The 20,866-nt window shown below is 38.5% G+C and overlaps 1 protein-coding gene across 2 annotated transcripts in view; it reads right to left on the minus strand.

Annotated features, from left to right (window-relative positions):
* neurl1b (neuralized E3 ubiquitin protein ligase 1B) overlaps positions 1 to 20,866 on the minus strand; it is a 405,645-nt gene that overhangs the window by 52,060 nt on the left and 332,719 nt on the right. Inside the window, exon 1 of one of the 2 annotated variants that reach the window (XM_059990200.1) lies at positions 8,037 to 10,216. The exons of the other annotated variant lie outside the window; for it this stretch is intronic. Coding sequence (XP_059846183.1) covers positions 8,037 to 8,067 — 31 coding nt within the window. The 5' untranslated portion in view covers positions 8,068 to 10,216. Of the gene's footprint in view, positions 1 to 8,036; positions 10,217 to 20,866 lie in introns of those variants that run through there. 2 annotated transcript variants of the gene reach the window in all.

A 20,866-nucleotide genomic window follows, 5' to 3' on the forward strand; every position in this document is an offset into this window, starting at 1 on the left:
CTCGAACTCTGCTGCCAAGTCATATTATGCCTTTAAAGTAATTTACAGTTTGGTGCATGTGAAGGCATGCCCATGACATTCACCTCATAAACTCAAGGCATTGTTGGGCTGTCCACAAGGCAACAATAAGTAACAAACTCAGCAAGGAGGAACTAAATGACTTGTGGTCAAGAGAGTTAACGTTAGGGCAGCAGGTCAAATGGAAAAGGTACGGGTCTATGTCACGAGCAAATTGTTATGAAGTTCAGTTTTATTTTCCCATTGAAAAGGTGTAAATATATCATATATTGCAAAAATGGTCTTCCATCAGAATGTGCCGTATACGTTTCACTATACACCTCTGTTATAATTCTTGGCAACAGCAGCTGATAGTTTTATGTTCTGCCCTTATCCTGATCAATATCTGTAAACACTCCAGCTTTATTTTCACATAGAATATTGGAAGAAACTATTTAAATTTAAAACATCATTAACATTTAACTTCAAACAGCCACAGTGACGTGGAAAGCTATCAATATTTATGCTGTGATTGTGTTAGTACCTATTAAGTTTTCAGATAATAGTGATCTGTTCTCAACTGACTACGTTTTTATTAAGTATGCTCAAGGCTTCGTTTTACATTTCAACAGGGTGTACAGCAACATTTTCAAAAAATTATTATGCTAAAAATGCTTAAGTACATTTCTCCATTACAGTCTTAAAGCTTGGGTAGAAATATGGCATTTATTATTCTTTTCATCTGTCCAGTTCATGGTCCTGGTGTGATGTTTGTAGCCTCTTCCCTGATGCGAGTGGACAAACAGACCCTGCTCATGAACAGTTTGTCACATTCCCATCAGGGAGGAGGCTACGCAGCATTCACGCCAGGACCACCAGACGGAGAAACAGTTACTTACCCCAAAGCCATCAGGCTGATGAACACCCCACCACCACTACTTTATTATTTCCTGTCAGCTGCCTTATGTACAATTACTCCTGCACCTAGCATCCCTTTATGTATACACAATCAGTTTCTGTATTTAAGCAAATCTTATGTATTTATATGTATTGTGTTCTTTACGCTTATTATGATTTTATGCTGTATCAGATCCGGAGTAACAATCATTTCAAGACGAAGGGTCTCGGCTCTAAACGTCAACAGTGTTTTTCCCTATAGATGCTGCCTGGCCTGCTGTGTTCCACCAGCATTTTGTCTGTGTTGCTAACAATCATTTTGTTCCCTTTTACACTTGCGTATTAATGAATGACAATAATCAATCTTGAATCCTGAATATTGAAGAAAAATGTCTGCCTATTTGGTTAGGAGTTGAAACATTATGATGCACAAGTTTCAAAGTTCAAAGTAGCAATAGCATAACATAACAGTTAGCGCAATGCTATTCCAGCTCAGGGCATCATAGTTCAGAATTCAGTTAGATGCCATCTGTGAGTAGTTTGTACATTCCTTCCTGTGAACACGTGTGTTTCCTCCAGGTGCTCCAGTTTCCTCCCACATTGCAAAGACGTACCGGTTAGTGGGTTAGTTGGCCATTGTAATTTGTCCTGAGATTAGGCAAGAGTTATATAGGTGGGTTGCTGGTTGTTGCAGCTCACTGAGCCCGAAGGGCCTGTTCCATGCTGTATCTCTAAAATTAATGAGAAAAAACTAGCCGAATGTTTATTTTGCAGTGCCTATAATAGAGAGCTTCATATCCTCTCAATACTTTGTTGTCACTTTGATCAAGAGATTAGCTGCAAACTATGCATTCATATACGTATTTTAAATGTCTGCTGTCAGCCAGTTGGTAGATTTCTAACCTCTTCAGTCAGAAGGCTATGACATAATCCCACTCCAGAGTCCTGAGTACTAAAATCTAAAATGATGTTCCAGTGCAAAACTGAGGGTGAGCAAAGCAGATATTAGTGTGATTGTTTTGAACAAGACGTTAACCTCCCCCCAGGTGATACAAAAGACTGCCATTTTGAAGGTGAGGTGTGAAATTATCCCCAGTGTTGATCCAATACTTGTCAGTGATCATCATTACAAAAACAAATGATAACAAATGTGAGCTTGCTAGCTGGCATTGTGTGCTGCATTTCCTACAGAACAAAACGTTGACATTTCAGAAGACAGTAAATCGGCTTTGAAGCATTTTGGAACAACTTGAGGCGACGAGAAGTGCTATATTGATTACATACTTCTTTTTATATAACATTATAATGCACAACACCACATACCATACCTTAGTCCACTTGACGCCTAGACCAATACCCAAACCATTTGCCTATCCCAATAATCAGAATCAGGTTTATTATCACTGTCTTATAAGATGTGACACTCGTTTGCAGCAGCAGTATAAGTGAAAAGGCAAAAATTACTTTAAATTACAAAATATTAGTACAAAAAAGGAATAATGAGGTAGTGTTCAAGGGTTCATGGACCATTCAGGAATCTGATGTTGGAGAGGAAGAAGCTGTTTCTGCATCATTGTGTGTGGGTCTTCAGGCTTCTGTATCTCCTGCCTGATGGTAGTAACTAGAAGAGGGTAGGTCCCAAATAGTGAGGGTCCTTAAGGATTTATGCCTCCTTCTTAAAATATCCTCAATAGTCGGGAGGGTTATGCCCATGATGGAGCTGGCTGAGTCTACAACCCTCTGCACTGCTTGCGATCATGTGCATTGGTGCCTCCATATTAGGTTGTGATGCAACCAGTCAGAAAGCTCTCCACAAACTTAGGCTGAAATTTGCAAGAGTCTTTGGTGACATACCAGTTCTCCTCAAATTCCTAATGAAGTAGACCCACTGGTGTGCCTTTTATGGGACTGCGCCAATGTGATGGACCCAAGACAGATTCTCTGAGATGCTGACACCAAGGAGCTTGAAGCTTCTCCCCCTTACCACCACCAGCCCCTCAATGTTGATTGGTGTGTGCTCTCCTGACTTCCCCTTCCGGAAGTCCACAATCAATTCCTTGGTCTTGTATTGTTCTTATTGCAACACTACTCAACCAGCTGATCTATCTCACTCCTGCAGTAAACATCTCCTCATCATCATCTAAGATTTTACCAACAACAGTAGTGGCATTTGCATATTTATACATGGGGTTTGAACTGTGCTTACCCAGACAGTCATGAGTGTAAAGAGAGTACAGCAGTGAGCTAGGTAAATCTGTATCAATCGATAGTGAAGAGAAGATGTTATCACAGATCCATACTGACTGTGGGCTCCTGATGAAGAAGTTGAGGATCCAACTGCAGAAGGTGGCACATGGTTTAGTAGCTTGGTAATTGATAGTCAGGGAGGATGGAACTGTAATTGATAAACAGAAGCCTGGCATATATTTTGCTGATGTCCAGGTGCTCCAAACTAGAATGGAGAGCCAGTGAGATTGTGTCTATTGTAGACCTGTTGTGGCAATAGGCGAAGTGCAATGGGTCCAAGCACTCTTAGACAGGAGTAAATTCTAGTCTGGCCACAGCTGACCTCTTGAAGCACTTCATTATTGTAGATGCGAGTTGTGTTGGGATATAGTTATTGAAGCAGCTCACCTTGCACATTTGGCCACCAGTATGATTCTGACCATTCAGAGGAAATATTGGAAGATCTCTGGATCAAGGATTATCATAGACAATGCCGAATTCTGAAGTCAATGATCAGCCATGAACTTGATGAATGGCAGAGAATACGGAAAGAGAATTTAGGTTTACTCTTACTCGTATTTCTTACTTGTTAGTCTTCTAATGACATTTACCTCAATTGATCTAAACAGTGATATTTAGCTTCTTCACTAAGCACAAAACCATGAATGGCACCCCATATCAGAGATGGCTGGGCTGGTGGTGAAGATGTAAGGGCAGCTGATATTCCAGCATTAGGAAAATTTCTATGCCATCTTCTCAATACCTATCTGAGTAAAGAGCTTCATAATTTTACAGATACCATTAAACAACCCTCATAGAACAGTTATTCGATTGGAATAATTCTCTCTACGTCAACATCATTGACTACGAGAAAGCCTCCAATAGCTTAGACAGAAACACCCTATGGAAACTTATGAAACACTATGGAATACCAATGTCATCAGGAACTCCTACACAACATGTCATGCAAAGTCATACATGTGGGAAAACTGTCAGAAAGCTTCAATGTCAACACTGGGGTGAAGCAGGGATGTTTGATGTCTCCTTTCCAGTTCCTGTTAGCAATAGACAGGTTTATGAAGCATACAACAAGTGGAAAATGAAATGGAAACCAGTGCACTATGTGGTAGCAACTCGATGTCCCAGAGTTTGCAATGACCACCCTCCTGTGTAGCCCCAACCAACAGATGCAAGAGAAATCAACACTCTTGACTGCTAATTCCACCATGCTGGGTCTGACCAAATGTAGATAAAAGAAAAGTGATGAGGATAAACTGCATCAGCAATAGACCACAGAGATGAGAGATACAAGAAGAGATTTGCATTGTCTGCCTTGGAAGCATTGTGAATATATATGGTGGAACAGATGAGGATGTCAAAGCCAAGATCAGCAAGGTCACAGTAGTGTTGAACATCTTGAAGAAAGTCACAACAAGGAAAACCAAAATCAAAATCTTCATCAAAAATGTTAAAACAGTGCTCCTATATGGCGCTGAAACCAGGAGAATAACAAAGACAGTACAAAAATGGCTTTCATCAACCAGTGCCTGAGAAGGATCCTAAACATCAAATGGATGTTTAGTAACCAGCTAGACACTGTGGAAAACAGCAAGCAGGAATACAGAGATACAAATAAGCAAAAGGAAATGCAGGTGGATTGGCTGCACCTTGAAGAGGTCAACCAACAACATCACAAGGCAGACATTAAAATGGAATCCCCAAGGAAAGAGAAAAATAATGCCCAAAGAACATGCAGAGGAGAGACGTCAAGGCTGAAATTAGACAATGGGACACTCCTTGCCCACCCTCAAGAAACTGGCTCAGAACAGAGGATAATGGAGATGGGAGGTCAATGGCCTATGGTCCACTGGGAGCTAAAGGCCCAAGAAAAAGATTAAGCAAACCCAAAGATATATGTAAGTTAAGTGTTAGTCCTGTTGGTCCTTGAATTTTATTTGTGGGCATTCTTGGCATTTGTGCTATTTTTTAAGATTTAGGCTTGTTCTTCTGTTGAGTTATTATTGCTGGAATTAAATTGTTCAATAGAATTTTTAAGGTGGTGCATTTACTTTTATTCTCTTGAAATTGAATATATCTAAGGATATAATCTTATGATGGGTGGATGTGAATCTGTTGCCAGACATTACAAAATAAAAGATGAGGAAACATATAAAAACCTCTCAAAATATTTTTAATAACATTTAAAAAAATAATATATATTTTGCTTATTTTATAAACTTCATGGTTATTTTCACTATTTTTAAAAGGACATTGAAGCCATGGAAAGTACCTGAATAAGATTTACAAATAAGAGTTAAGAGGTTTTTGTATGAGTGACCAGAAAACTGTGGCACTTCCCATTAGTACAAAAACATTGCCAGGGATGTTTTTATAATGTTCATAGTAATGGAAGTTCCAGTAAAGGCAAACATCATCAAAACTTCCACAGGTCATTGGGTAGACAAGTGAAGGGCAGCAATCAACTACTTAAGAGAATATATATGGTAGGTAAATTTGTTTTCTCCACCAGCCATCTTTAGATAAGGAATAAGGCATAATAAGACTAATTTTTAAATAAAATACTGTCTTTTTGTTCCAGGAGACCCTCCATTGCCACGTTCTCATCTAGCATTCTAAATAAATAAATTCAGAGACCTCAATGTCAATTTATCATTCTAGCCCAGAGTTAAAAAGCCTTCTTATTATCCCTGATCATGACTCAAAATCAGCCATATAAATGTCCCCTAAAGTGAGCAGCTGGGGCCACAATTAAATTAAGTCTGGATAAGATTTTTTTGGCAAACTGAGCAGGGTTTGTCTGACTAGCCTGGGCCTCTGATTTTGCCATTCAGTTCCACTCTGCAAACAGACCATTGTATTATCCATTACTGTCATCATTTCCATTCTGTTGAGGCCAACAGGTTCCAGATGTACTGAACTCCTCCCACTACCGGTTCAATGTTGTGCAGGTTGTGCCTACCATTCCCCTAATACCAAACTCCAAGGAGGAGCTACTTAAATTACTGATTGTAATAATGGGTTGTTGGTTTTTATTATCTGAAATAGTTTTGGAAGCATGTCAAAATAATCCATATTGCTGCGTCAAAATATTCTACTAAATGTTTGGTCTATATGGAGTTTCACTTTCCAACTAAAAAAAATTGAAATGTAACTGACACTTGGAAGGCTATAAAATTCAGGTAGTCACTTTCTTACAAGGGTTAAATTCAAAATTTAAGCTGCCATCACACACATTTGTGTTTGTCGTACATTCCGTTAAACCGTTTGCTTTATGATTCAAAACATAATTAAAGGCGCACACACACATAACAATTTTGAACAATGCAACACAACAACAGCGGTTCTAAACCCCCAGCGCCAGAAGCTCCTATGAAGCACGTGTTGACTGTATCATCCCCTTAAATAGAAACAGCGTTCGACATCCTCTAGGGCACGTCCTCGCCATATCACTGTTTAACTCCAATGAACAGCTTTAAAGACAGCATACACAAATATTCAATTTGATGTCTTTCGAGAGTGTAGTTCTTGAATTAAAAGGCATGTCGTGCCTTTTTTCTTCCCCCAAACACTGCAAACGAATACTCTATGGAATGGTTGACATACCATACCTCACACATTACTGCATTCAATATGAACGTGACAGCTTATAATACTATTGTTTCCTACATCTGTACATTAGGAGATGCAGGCAGTGGTTTCTGCGTTGATATTTAACGCTTAGACATTGACAGAAAATAAGAAACCTCATGCCATTTTTGCAAGGGAGCATTGCGAATGGAAGTGATGGTCACCAGGAGCAACTGTCACATTGTTCCTTCACCTGTTGGGAACTTTTAAAGCTCAATTCAATGAAACGCCCACTAACTGAAAGACATACTCTCCTCGGACAGCTGAAGGGCGGATGCAGCAGTTGGTTGTAACTAAAGATAGTAGATCTTTAACGGTCACACGGAGCTTAGTCCACAAGCAGCGCTAAATCTATTTTTTTTCGAAAGCATTTGACAGCTCTGGGAACTGGATTCTCGCATCCTATTTCTTCCGCCGCTCGCTGCTTTTAATACAAAAATCGCTCTAGTAAGACCACATATCTTTATATTTATAACTGGTTAAGCTAGGAAGAGTCTTCTAGGTCAATTTATAATTGCTTACTGTGACATAGGATCGGATGCGACTATCCGAAAGAGATTTGAGTATCTAGTGTGCAGTCATTGATCTATTAAGGTCACTGCCTTTATTAGAATCAGGACTTAAATCGCGGTCAGGCTAATAAGGTTCATTTGTGAGCCCTCGGTTATTGTGCCTATAAATCACTATGTTGTTATGATCAACCGCTCGACCGAACGCAAATAATTTCCCATCCAACAACCAAAGGGCGCAACTGGTTCGGAGCTGACTGCCCGTGGAGAGTGCGATAAGAACCAATGTTAACCAGCTCTGAAGCCCAAGGGGCGACGGTGGGGGGAGGGAAGGGGAACGGGGACGGTGAGAACCCATGCAGCGAAGCTTCCACCAATCCTGGGCACACAGAACGCATCGAAATTGGGGCTTGCTTTGGAAGACCATCTCCCCCACCCACCCACTCCAGTCCTCGTCAAAGACAAAAAAGGAACCTTGTCCGCCAGCCTCGGCACTGTAAACTGAGACTCGGAAATCCACACGTTTGGTGAAAGCTGCACAACCCGCTGAAATAACCAGGCTGAACCGGCACCAAACACAAAAATCCAAAATGCACTTTATTGACAAGGGAAACGTGATTTAGATCAGAAGCCATATAGCCGTTCTCAGCTTGCTTTCGGGAAAAGCTGTAAAAATCCATAGTGTACAGGAAAGAGAGAGAAGAAGGCGGCGGAGAGAGAGAGAGAGAGAGAGAGAGCGAGCGAGCGAGAGATTCCTACCTGCATGTGTTTTCTGAGCACTGTTACCCATCACTTCCTTTCATTTAAATCAAGGCAGAGCGGAGGGCTTTCTGTCTGAATGTAACTGGGCTTGTTATCTCTACCCGTGGCTTCAAAAGGTCCATCTACTCGTGAAAGCGCGTTGACTGTGGCTTTGGAAGAACAGAGAAGCAGGAAGGTTTGAGACTCGGAGGGGAATTTCCAAAGCACCGCCTGCCGTGCACACAAAGGAAATCTGGACACTTGGAAGCTGGTCGTGTGTGCTGCTCCTGATCTGGCAGCACCAACCCAGGCTGATCTCTGGAAGCGCGCACAGTGGAAATGGCCACGCTGAGACACACACAGGCGTCGCCTCGCCAACCCACTGCTCCCCGACTTATTAAAAGTCAACTACTTCCGATTGCAATCTGTAATGATCCTGGCAACGGCGCTGCCCATCTCCCGTCATCGGTTCCCACCGCACTGAAGCGATCAGACCCGTGCTGTCAGTTCCGCAATAACTCCCAATCCTACGAGCGCATCGCTTCGAGAGCCCAACCACTGTACAAGCCTGCTGTTCATATCTACAGCTGCAGAACCAACATCGCTGTTGCTTCTGTCAAAGGGAACTTCCCGCCTTACAAACACACATACATTTGCTCCGTAATCATAAAGCTGAATCTGTGGCAGGTTTAGCGCAAAGACTACATCATTCCCTCGGAATGATTCATAAAACCGTTTCAATCGAGTAAGTCTCTGGGACACCATTCGGCATGGGTTATAGAACACGCAACGAAAACAAAAAGACGGCGGAAAGGCTCAGCAGGTCAAGCAGCATCTGTGGAAAGAAATCAATGGCAACTTTTCCGGTCGGAGACCCTTAATCAAAACGGGGAGAATGAGGAAACAAATTAGATTTAATGTGGGTTTGAGTGCTGGGGTGGGCGAGTCAGGGGGTAATGGATAGGACAAGGAGACTATTTCTGAGAGGGTGAGGCTAGGGGAAACTGAGGTTACTCAACTGTTTGTGGGAGACAAGACAGAAAACATATAAGATTATTAAGGGATTGGACACACTGGAGGCAGGAAGCATGTTCCCGCTGATGGGTGAGTCCAGAACTAGAGGCCACAGTTTAAGAATAAGGGGTAGGCCATTTAGAACAGAGATGCAGAAAAACCTTTTCACCTAGAGAGTGGTGGATATGTGGAATGCTCTGCCCCAGAAGGCAGTGGAGGCCAAGTCTCTGGATGCATTCAAGAGAGAGTTAGATAGAACTCTTATAGATAGCGGGGTCAAGGGATATTGGGAGAGGGCAGGAACGGGGTACTGATTGTGTACGATCAGCCATGATCACAGTGTATGGTGGTGCTGGCTAGAAGGGCCGAATGGCCTACTCCTGCACCTACTGTCTATTGTCTATTAAAACAGAAACCACTCATCATTAATGTGGCAAAAGTACAGAGTGAGGAGCTGAGTTTCCCCCCATATTTGGCATTCCGCTGACACTGAGTTCATCAATATCGAATGCATGCTGTGTCACAGAACTGCAGATGAAACTTATTTGAATTTAATAAATAAAGTGAACTGAATTCCTACAGATTTAATGAAATGTTAACATTGTGCCTCCACAGATACTGCCTGACTTGACACATATTTCCAGCATTTTGTGTTTCCAAAAGATCTATGTGCTATGTCTAAGATACTATGTCTATAGTATGACTCGGGTTACTTTACAGGACCATAAATAAAGGAATTTTACATTCAGCCATATAAGAATATATATAGCATTTGACCAAAAAATTAGTCAAATGGTAGATTTTGGAGAGGGAAAAACAAAGTCAGTTTTGAGAGTGGGAGAAATTCCGGAATTTAAGATCCTGGCAGCTAAGGCTCTGTTACTGAAGGTAATTCAAATTAGAAACAAGCTAAGGCCTAGAAATAGATGATTGATGTTGATTGAAAGACAATAATACTAAAATCAATAATTTAAAATACTGGTTTTGCATAAAGCACAATCATGCTATATATAAAGAGAATGAATCATATTATATTGGAATAAAGCAATCCTTAAGCACTGCAGCCTGGTCAAGCAGTTAACAAACATAAGAGCATCAAGAAGTCACTGTAGTCTCACTGAAAATGATGAATTCAATGTTATACATTGTAAAGTAGTTTACTGATATCTTGTAATTGTGTAGTTGATCCTGAGGTGTGCATACAAATACTTTAATTAAATTAAACTGACTTCCTTAATACGCTGTGTGGAACCAGATTCTTTGAATACCTTTAAGGACGAGTGAAATAGTCTTAATAAGCAAGTGGTGAAAGGAGTTGGAGTTATAATCAAAGTTGGGATTCTATTAATGGTAGGGCAGGTCTGAGAAGACAAGCGGTTTATTCCTGCTTTAATTCATTTGAAGAAAATGAACCTTTGTGTGGTGTAAAATCCCAGCAGTGACATTTCAATTCTCCAAACAATACCAACATTGGGGAAAGGAAATGAAGATGGTTACTTGACCCAGCAAAGTGTGATATATGTTTTACCACGATTATTTGTTATCATAAACTGATATTGGTTAAGAACAAAAATACAAATAATACTATTATTTAATTAAATTGAAAGAATATTTAAGACAAATTAGTTTACATGGCTTTTGTTTTACTTTGGACTGATTATGATACCATGATTATTCCAAAGTAGGAAAGCAATATTTTAGGGTTCTGCTTTGGATTTTGAGTAATGGGCAGTAGTGAAGATTTAGTGAATTGGCAACCAGATCAATAATTGAATTAATTTCTTGGTCAAATATAAAATGAGCAGACAATGCACTCTTTCCTCTTTAACAATGTAGCAAAATCAAGATCCTCCTCCAATACTTTAAAACTGAATCAAAACCAATGTCTTAACGTGTGCTTAAGGAACATTATCTTGTCAGAGATTGTATTCAGTGGATAATACTATTTGAGAAATAGGATAGTGCTTGATGAATCAAAGTCATGGGAAACTAAGCTCATTAGTTATTCACCTTTGCTTCTTTATATGATTGGGTTGTCTCCAAAATGACTACTGTCATCGAGTCACAGAATTGTATAGCACAGAAATAGGCCCTTTGGCCCATGCATCTATGCCAATCATCACGTCTATTTGCATTAATCTCAATTGCCTGCATTAATGTAATTTCTGCTTATTTAAATACTTGACCAGGTACCTCCTAGATGTTACTATTCCTGCCTTCATCATCTCCTTTGGCAACTCATTCCAGATACCAAATACTCCATGTGTGAAAAATGTATCCCTCAGATCCCCTTCATACCTGCTCCCTCTTCCTTAAACATTTGCTCTGTAGTTTTAGACATCTCCACCATGGGAAACAGACACTGGTCTTCCACGTTATCTATGCCTATCATAATTTTATATAACTCTGTCATATCACCCTTCAGCCTTCGTGTCTGGTTGCATTTGATGTCATGATAGTGACATTTCTGTCAATGTCAGCAAATCAAAAGGGCTGGTCATTCACTTCAAAAAGGAACAAGTTACTGTTTACTTCAACAGTGCTGATATCAAGAGGGTTGAAAGCTTCATGCTCCGAGGAGTGAATATCACCAATAGCTTGTCGTAGTTCAACCAAGTAGATGCCATAGCCAAGGAAGCTTAACCTCACCTCTACTTCCTTAGGAGTATAAAGAAACTTGGCATAACGATTTGGCCCTCATTAATTTTAATTACTGCACCAGAGAAAACATCCTATCCAGATTCATCTTGGCTTTATACAGCTACTGACCCCTCCCATCTTGGGCAGAAGATATAAAATCCTGAAAGCATGTACCATCAGGCTCAAGAATAGTTGCTACTCCATTGTTATAAGAATATTGAATGGTTCCCATTCAACGTAGGATAGCAGGGATTCTTAGTCTATAGCTATACTTTATTAGGAGTTTGAAGAGATTGGTATGTCAACAAATACACTCAAAAACTTCTATAGTTGTACTGTGGAATGTACTACATCACTGTCTGGTATGGAGGGGCTACTGCACAGGACCGGAAGAAGTTGTAAAAAGTTGTAAAGAGGTTGTAAATCTAGTCAGCTCCATCTTGCGTACTAGCCTACAAAGCATACAGGACATCTTCAGGCAGCTCCCATTATTAAGTACCTCCAGCACCCAAGGCATCCCCTTTTCTCACTGTTACCATCAGGTAGGAGGTACAGAAGCTGGAAGGCACACACTCAGTGATTCAGGAACAGTTTCTTCCCCTCTGCCATCCGATTCCTAAATGGACATTGAATCTTTGGCTGCTACCTCACTTTTTTTAAATATACAGTATTTCTGCTTTTGTACATTAAAAAATCTATTCAATATACTTATACCATAATTTAGTTACTTATTATTTTTTAATTTGATTTATTATTACTATTATTATTATTCTTTTCTTCTCTGCTAGGTTATGTAATGCATTGAACTGCTGCTGCTAAGTTAACAAATTTCACATCACATGCCGGTGATAATAAACCTGATTCTGATTTCACAGTCTTCCTCATTATGGCCTTAATGTCTACTTTCACTGCACTTTCTCTGTAAGTGTAACACTTCATTCTGCATTTAGTTATTGTTTTCAATAGTGCAACCTCAATACACTGTTGTATTGAAATGACGTGTATGGAGAGCACGCAAGACAAGTTTTGGTATATGTGACGATAATAAACCAATTTATCAAATTAACTGTAGTTCATTGTACATGAAGAACTGTGAAATATAGAAAGGGCTATTTATTTGATGTTGTTTCCAAGTGAGAAATAAAATCAGACCTCTATATTTATTGAATTAAATTTCTTGATGTAACTGGGCCAGCTCATTTTGTATTCAGCTTCTGCAATGTGGCATAGAACAAACAGTAATGATTCATTAAGAGTTAATTTTACATAATAAATCATTTGATCACTATTATATCAACAGATAAAGACCAATACAAGGTCTGAGAATTAATGGCATTTATAAACATCAGATCCTCATTCTTTACTCTTTCATTTCTAGCACCATCTCTTTCTCTTTCTTAAGATATCTACTCCATTTTCATTTTTTCTCTAACCTTTTTATCTTTTCGTTTTCATTTTAGTTGCTATATTTGTCATATTTTAAAATTCTCTCAAAAAACATACTTGGACATGGAAGCAAAGTTCAAAAATATTCCTAGTATTCATATTCAGAAAGATAGTTTCAGTGATCAGTCATTGAGCAAATTGAAAAAATTGAAATAATTACAAGAAGGGTTGCAGTTGATCAATGTATCATGGAACTCTAATGATGAGGAAATATGTAGAGGCTCTCATCTAAGTGGAAATGTGGCATGCTGGGGAATTATCATTTTCTTCATTCCTTAATAACTGTTCATAGATTCTTCAGGGCTCAGCTCTGAGTGATTAAGTCAGATGTTCAAGTAGAAGGGAGCCTAACAGCTCAAATTTTAACATTGCATGGGCTCAGAGGAGCAGGAGTTTTCCTCCCATCATTACAAAATGCTCTATGGTAGTTCCCCTGACAAGTTATCAGTAACAGATTTCTTCCCTTGATTTTCTAAAGTATTTTGCTTACCATGAAATATACGAATTTAACAACCATTCTGAATGAGGTAAAATGTTTTGGTCAAGAGGATTTGAAGGAAAAGTATCGATCCTTCAAACATCATCAGTCGAAAAACATTCCAATTAGTATTTCCCTCATATTACCAGGAGAGGGTCAGGAAAGCATATCTACTTATCCTTCCTAATTCAAATGACCCTGACCAAGGTTCCTTGAATGGTGTTCTTTATTTGGGAGTGACACCTCTCCTCGTGAGACTCTGCTTTAAAAGTAAACTTGATATTTCCAAATGTGACAATGAAACTGGGGCTGAAACTGGAAACACAGAAGTGTGAATGCCCTGAAGATCAGCACATTGTTGAATCAAGGGCTAAAAATCATTGGAGCTGGAGAGCCACCTAAATTTAAAGGGGGGATCGGGGAACTCCTGTCTGCTAGCTACAGATGCATCCTGAGATCATTAAGACCGGTCTGTCCAATGCAACAGGACAATGGATGACTGCCATGGAAGTCCATATAGGAGAAAAGATTCAATAAGAGGCCAACTTTCCGCAGTTTTCTCCCTTACTGTTATTTGTGCCAAAGTTTTCAAAGTGGCATGACTAAAGGCAGTGTTGTGAGTTGTACTATTACTCACTCACTCCATCACGGATGCACCGTAGCATCAGCTTGCACTAACTGCAGAATGCATTGCAGCAGATCTCCAAAACTCTGACACAGCACCTTCCACACCTATGTTCTCTGTGAGCTAAAAGGACAAGGGTAGCAAAAGGATGGGAATACCAGCACCAGGAAGTTGCTGTCCAAGCTGCACATAATCTTGACTTGGAAATATATCACCATTCCTTGATCACCAATAATTCAAGATCCTGGACCTCGCTCCCTTACAACTTTTTCTGGTGAAGCCACACCTCAAGGACTGCAGAAGTTCAAGAAGGCCTTCTCAAGGGCAACTAGATGTGATCAATTCAATGCATTTGATGCACACAGCCCTGGACCGAATATAAAGCAAAATCATTTCCCTGTTTGAAGTTTAATTCTGAGTAAAATTTCTGAGATATTGCTAATTCAATAACTTTGCCAGCTGCTCAGAGCTGCACTGTCACAATTCCCCGAATATAATAAACTGCTCAGGTTTGAATATTTGAAACTTTTATGAAAGTAACAAGCCAAAGTTTTTGCAAATTGGAAATGTTCTATGTTGCTATTCTGAGTTAAGGCATTTATGCTACTGAATGAACAATCAAATTACAAACCTGCTCAATTTCCTGTTTTTGTACTGAGAAACTAAAGGTTACAAATAGTTAACACTTGGACTTGTCCCAACAAAACAAAGATGAGTTTCATACATTAAAAAAACACGAAATCTTTCTTTGTATTTATAATAAAGTTAACAGAACAAACAATCCTTTTAAAAAATCTGTGGTAATGTATAACCTGAAGCTTTCATCAGCACATTGAGTCTGGTAATTAAAAATATTTTTGTGTGTGTTTTAATCTAAAGTTTTGCAGGAAATCAATTTGATGTTTTTACAGTGGAAAAATTGATGGAACACTTGATACAAGAGGCTGTCTTCTACACAATTTCTTATTTTACATTCAATCATCACAAGAAATGAATATTCGTGTTGGCAGGAGGAGATGTGCAATTAACCATCTGTTGTACATTACTTCAATCAGAAACAGGTGTGGTCTATAATGTGTAATAGAATATGATAAAATATAAAACAAACATTGAGGTAGTTAAACTGCAATATAACTTTTAATACTAGTTTTTCAAATTACTGTAGATTTTGCGGCAAGGAATTAGGATAGCATTGTTCAGATTTTTAAAAGCTTATTTTTCCTAAAGGATCCATTAGATTTAATATGTTTCTGCAAACCATAAAATTTACATTCTTCAATTTATGTACTATGCATCTGATTTTTACATGTTTCAAAAAATATGCTTACTGTTGACCATTGCAATAACCAGACTTTAAAATCCTCACACAAAGGAAAATTCAGAGGCACAATTGCATTTTAAAAGCAAAAATTATGTTGGTGTCATAACCAATGATGAAATCTGGACCCACAACGTATTAAGTAAAGGCTCAGTTTGTGTGACTGTGGTTGTTTATGCCATTCTACATTAAACAAGGGAGCTGAACTACATCTTCTTTAGCGAACTGAATCTCATCTAGTGAGCAGGACAGTGACAGCTAATCTATTATCCAGCTTTGCTACCTCCTCAAATGCTCATCAAAATCATTTTTTCAAATCTGCGCTTCTTCATAGTGCATGCACCGTTCTAAGTTACTTATTCTGGCAATGGTGTTTTTGGCATAAGATCCTAACAATTTCATGTGCAATGAAGTATGGTCAATAGTAAACTGTTAGAATTATCAGAACTAATTAAGAAAGGTTTTAAAGAAAAAGCTAAACAACTTTTAACTAAATCAGTGAAAATAAATGAATTAAATTGTAGATGCTAGATATGTGAAAAATAAAATAGAAAGTGCTAGAAACACTGAACAGGCTAGGCTGCATCTGTAAAAAGAAAAAAAATCAAAGTTAATATTTCAGGCTGAATATCATGTTAGGAGAAATGGGAAAGTCCAGAAGGGTCTTTGAGATTAAATGCTAACTTTGTTCTTTTTCAATAAATGTCGCCTGACAAGCTGCATATTTCCAGCATTTTCTGTCACTGTTTTCTATAAATATCACTGTCAGCTTCATAAATATTGAACACTGAGCTGAGGGACTGGTGAATTTAAGATCAGAAATTGTGGACTTAAATATTTTAAAATGGGCAGGAATATCAACATAGTTACAATTAAAAATGAATGACAGGGAGGAAAGTGCAATGAGAACGCAAGTCCTATGTAGTGTATTTCAATGTCTTCATAGCATATTTGCAACACACTAGCAAACACGGTTAATTTGAATGACGTCATCACTATATTAAATTAAGAAAGGTGCAGCTTTAAGTATTTCAATGATATGAAAACATTATCAGAAATGGCAAAGGTTAATGGCAAATACATTTATCAAAAATGCTACGTCTAGAGCTATGATTGATTGTAATGAGAATATTAACATCAATGAGTAATGGATTTCAGTGTAATTACCATGTTTTTATTAGGTTTTGCAAAAGATTGTTAGGTAAAATCTTGATAAAGTCTTTTATTAATTGGATTAAGCTAAATTTTTAAATGAATCATTTGTGAATTGGACATTTATTATTAAGAATTACTAATGAAAATGCCAGTACAATCAGCCATGAAGGCAGTCAATAACTAAAAGACTTATGCTCTCCAAAATTTCAGTGTAAGTACCAATTAGCTATGTTTAAAAAGAATCTGATGTAAAAATCCAAATTATTTTTAATACTCATTTATGAATGCAAATAATAGACACCAAAATCTGAAAAGGCTTTACAATCCCTTAATGAATAAAGTGCATGAAGTGAAATGCATTACTAAAAGTATTTTCAGTTGGTGACTTGATTCTACAACAGAAGCACACCTTGTCTTTTGAGTATTGAGTGTGCAATGCAAATGATAAAGCCATTCAGAAGATGAGAGTTTTATAGCTTGCTAATCTGGGGTTTCACATAGAGGCTACAAGTTCAGAAGTTACAATTTCAACTGACATTCAGAACTTCCCATGTGCCAATCTTAACAGTTCTTAAGTCAACCACAAGATGGGGTGTTTAGCAGAGCAGCTGATATCATTGGATCTACTGTGGAATTACACCCATGGCTAATCATTCCTAAACCACTCCAGATACCAATACATCAGTATAAAAAGACAAAGTGCATCACTGCACTAAGAAGAAATTTGTATTATTTTCTCTCATTATCTATTAGAAGCTAATTATACTTCTTCTCATCCCACTTCCAAGAAATTTAATCAATAACAATAATAGGCAAAACGTCCAAGACAATGATAGAATGTTGGAATGGGGGGAGCTCGTAATTACTCCCTTTGCCTAATTATTTTGAGACCAACCAACCATTTCCATGGCTTTCTTTCATTTACCTTCGAGTTTCAGCATGTAATTCATAATTCAATAATATACATTAGCATTCCTTCCCAAATTTCTCCCAGGGCTGAAATGGCTAGCATGAGAGGACACAGTTTTAAGGTGCATGGAAGTAGGTACAGAAGAGATGTCAGGGGTAAGTTTTTTATGCAGAGAATGGTGAGTGTGTGGAATGGCTGCCGTTAGTGGTGGTGGAGGCAAATACGATAGGGTATTTTAAGAGACTCCTGGATAGGTACATGGAGCTTAGAAACATAGAGGGCTATGGGTAACCTGAGGTAATTTCTAAGGTAAGGACATATTCGGTACAGCTTTGTGGGCTGAAGAGCCTGTATTGTGCTATAGGTTTTGCTATGTTTCCATGTTTCTATCCACCTTGATTTTCTTCATGTTGGTTTAGTTATTACTCAAGTATAACCCTTTTGGCTGAACTCTGCCACTTGTTGAAGAGAACAGGAACAAATAAGGGCAATATATTACACTTTCTAAGAGTGTATGTGGCACTGTAAGCAGCAACTTGTTTTTCACATGACTAAAGAAAATGTTTCCATGGTTTTATCATTTTGTATTTCTTACTACACAGTAGCACTTTTAGCCTATTACTAGTCCTCGGGAAGGATATCTGGTTGGTTGGCAGTTTTCCTGTTTTTATATCAACTCTATTTTCAACAGGTTAAGGCTGCCTATAATTGCTTCGTGCCTGAAATTTACTTCCATCAGAAACATGCCGTCTTTTTCAGAGCTGTCCTGAGTTACTGGTGACAGTTACACGATTTACAGCAATACAGGAAAATATTGAGTAAGTTATTAAACATAAAGCAAAAATCATTCACAAGAACCAAATATTAAATATTGCATTTCATCATTATCTGAATTCCCTTTCTTGTCTCTTTTGCAATAACATCCTGACTGACCTCCCAATCAAATAATAAGACTGAAGTAGGGTTTGGTGATATCACAATGAATTTCACTTATCCATAATCACTGGATACAGCCAGACAGACATATTTTATTGATCCCGAGGGAAATTGGATTTCGTTACAGCCGCACCAACCAAGAATAGTGTAGAAGTATAGAAATATAAAACCATAAATAATTAAATAATTATAAGTTAATCATGCCAAGTGGAAATAAGTCCAGGACCAGCCTATTGGCTCAGGGTGTCTGACACTCCGAGAGAGGAGTTGTAAAGTTTGATGGCCACAGGCAGGAATGACTTCCTATCTTCTTAATTGCACTTTACTGCAATTCCTTGACGCAAGAATTGGAAAAGGGTTAACTGCTCTTTGGTTTATCACAGTGAAAAACTTTGTTTTGCCTGCCATTCATATAGGTAATTTCAAAGCATCAGTATATTGAGGTATTACAAAGGGAAGAGCATTAACAAAATGCAAAATATAGTGCTACACTTAAAGTTACAGGAAAAGTACAGTGCAGATGGAAAATAAGGAATTTGAGATCAAGAGTTTATCGTTATTGTACAAAAGATCCATTTAAGAGTCCCACAATGTCGGGATAGAAACTGTCTCTGACTCTAGTGGGTTGTGTTTTGAAGCTTTCATATCTTCTGCCCCATGGAAGAAGGGGAGAAGAGAGAATGACTGATTATACTCACTACTTTCGCAAGGCAGCAGGAAATGTAAATAGAGTCCATCATGGGGAGGCTAGCTTTTGTGATGCATTGAGCTGTGTCCGTAACTTACTGTAGTTTCTTGCAGTCTTGGGCAGTACAGTTGCCATATTAAGCTGTACCAAAGATAGTGCCAAGGGTAGTAGCAAGTGATGGTATTACTGTTCCAATGGTTAAACTTAGGCTGGAAGTCTGTCCTGTTGATATGGAGATGATAGTTCAAATCCTATTGTGACAGATCAGTGATTTAATAGCAGTTAATTAAATAGTTTGTGGAATGTCTGATTTCCACCTACCAGCACTTACCTTTCTTTTACTTTGGTAGTGATTGATTTATAAAAGTGATAGTGGCCGAGCCACTAATTCAGTTTCCCTTCAATCCCATGCTGGGAGTGAAGTGAAGTGTACTCTGATTATGTGTTAGCAGCTGACTTCTTTGTGCTGTGTTTCAGCCATCGCCAAGGCCTTTTCATTCACATGGACTGCAGAGCAACATGAGGAATCTCTGAGTGAGCCCTCAAGAAGGAATGAAATCATTGGCTTAGTAAAGAATGGGATAATGACACTACAAGGCTTAATATATTAAATCATATGACTGAAAACCAGACAGTCAATGTCAATCTTACCTCGAAAAATATAGGTTAAAAAAGAAATGAAACTACTGCCTTTCTGACATTCAAAACTAATCACTTTCAAGGCAAAGAGAGGATTACTTTCATGCTAGTTCTGAAATGGAGATTAAATTTCCCTTAATAAAAGCAATTGGTCTCCAAAGGACCTCAATATATATCCAAATATAGCTTTCCTCCATAGGGAGAAAGTGGGCAGGCAGAAATCAGATTTCAGCTCTAGTCCAGTTAAAGCAGCTTCACAAACAGAGGTACAGTTTCCTACTTCTCAGATAGCTTCCACAAATTTCTGTCCGTTTCAATGGAGATATAATTTATATGAGATGATTAAATATATCTACTGTGGTGATCCAATATTACAATTTCAGAAATAATGAATTGCAGTTCGGGGGTTTCACATGACATGAGCATTAGCATTGAGCTGCATAGTTTATAAAGGAAGACCGGTGAAGGGAAGATTGTGGAGCAGAGAAGAAGAGGACTGTTAGGAAAGGAGAGCACAGAAGGTTGCAGAGGGACAGGGATTTAGAGATAGCATCAGGTGAGGTGGCTGTGCAGAGATGGTTATGACACAGCCAGATCTTTGGACAGATGATGGAAATAAGGTTCCATATTTATTCAGTAGGAAGAGGTTAAAAATAATTACCATTCTGATTACTAATCTGAATATATAAAGGTAACAAGCCTGTGACACTGAATGAAATGATGGTAAGGTGGGTTTTAATCCATGCTCGGGCCTCTGCATCCTAAATTCCAACTCGTGCTTTAGCGACACCCAAGCAGAACTATAGCGCACCAAAGTCTGCCTCATTGAGTTATTTGTTTATTTCAAAGATTAGTTGTGCAAGCAATCCTCTCAGATAATCCTGAGGTTATAGAAATGGATCCTTTGTCCATGCCAATATTTTTCTTACACATTTTCACTAATCCCATTTTCCCACATTATCTGTATCCTTCTATGCATCGCCTACTTAAATGCCTGTC

This window comes from Hypanus sabinus, chromosome 15 (assembly GCF_030144855.1).
Source record: "Hypanus sabinus isolate sHypSab1 chromosome 15, sHypSab1.hap1, whole genome shotgun sequence".
In the NCBI taxonomy this organism is placed as follows: domain Eukaryota; kingdom Metazoa; phylum Chordata; class Chondrichthyes; order Myliobatiformes; family Dasyatidae; genus Hypanus; species Hypanus sabinus.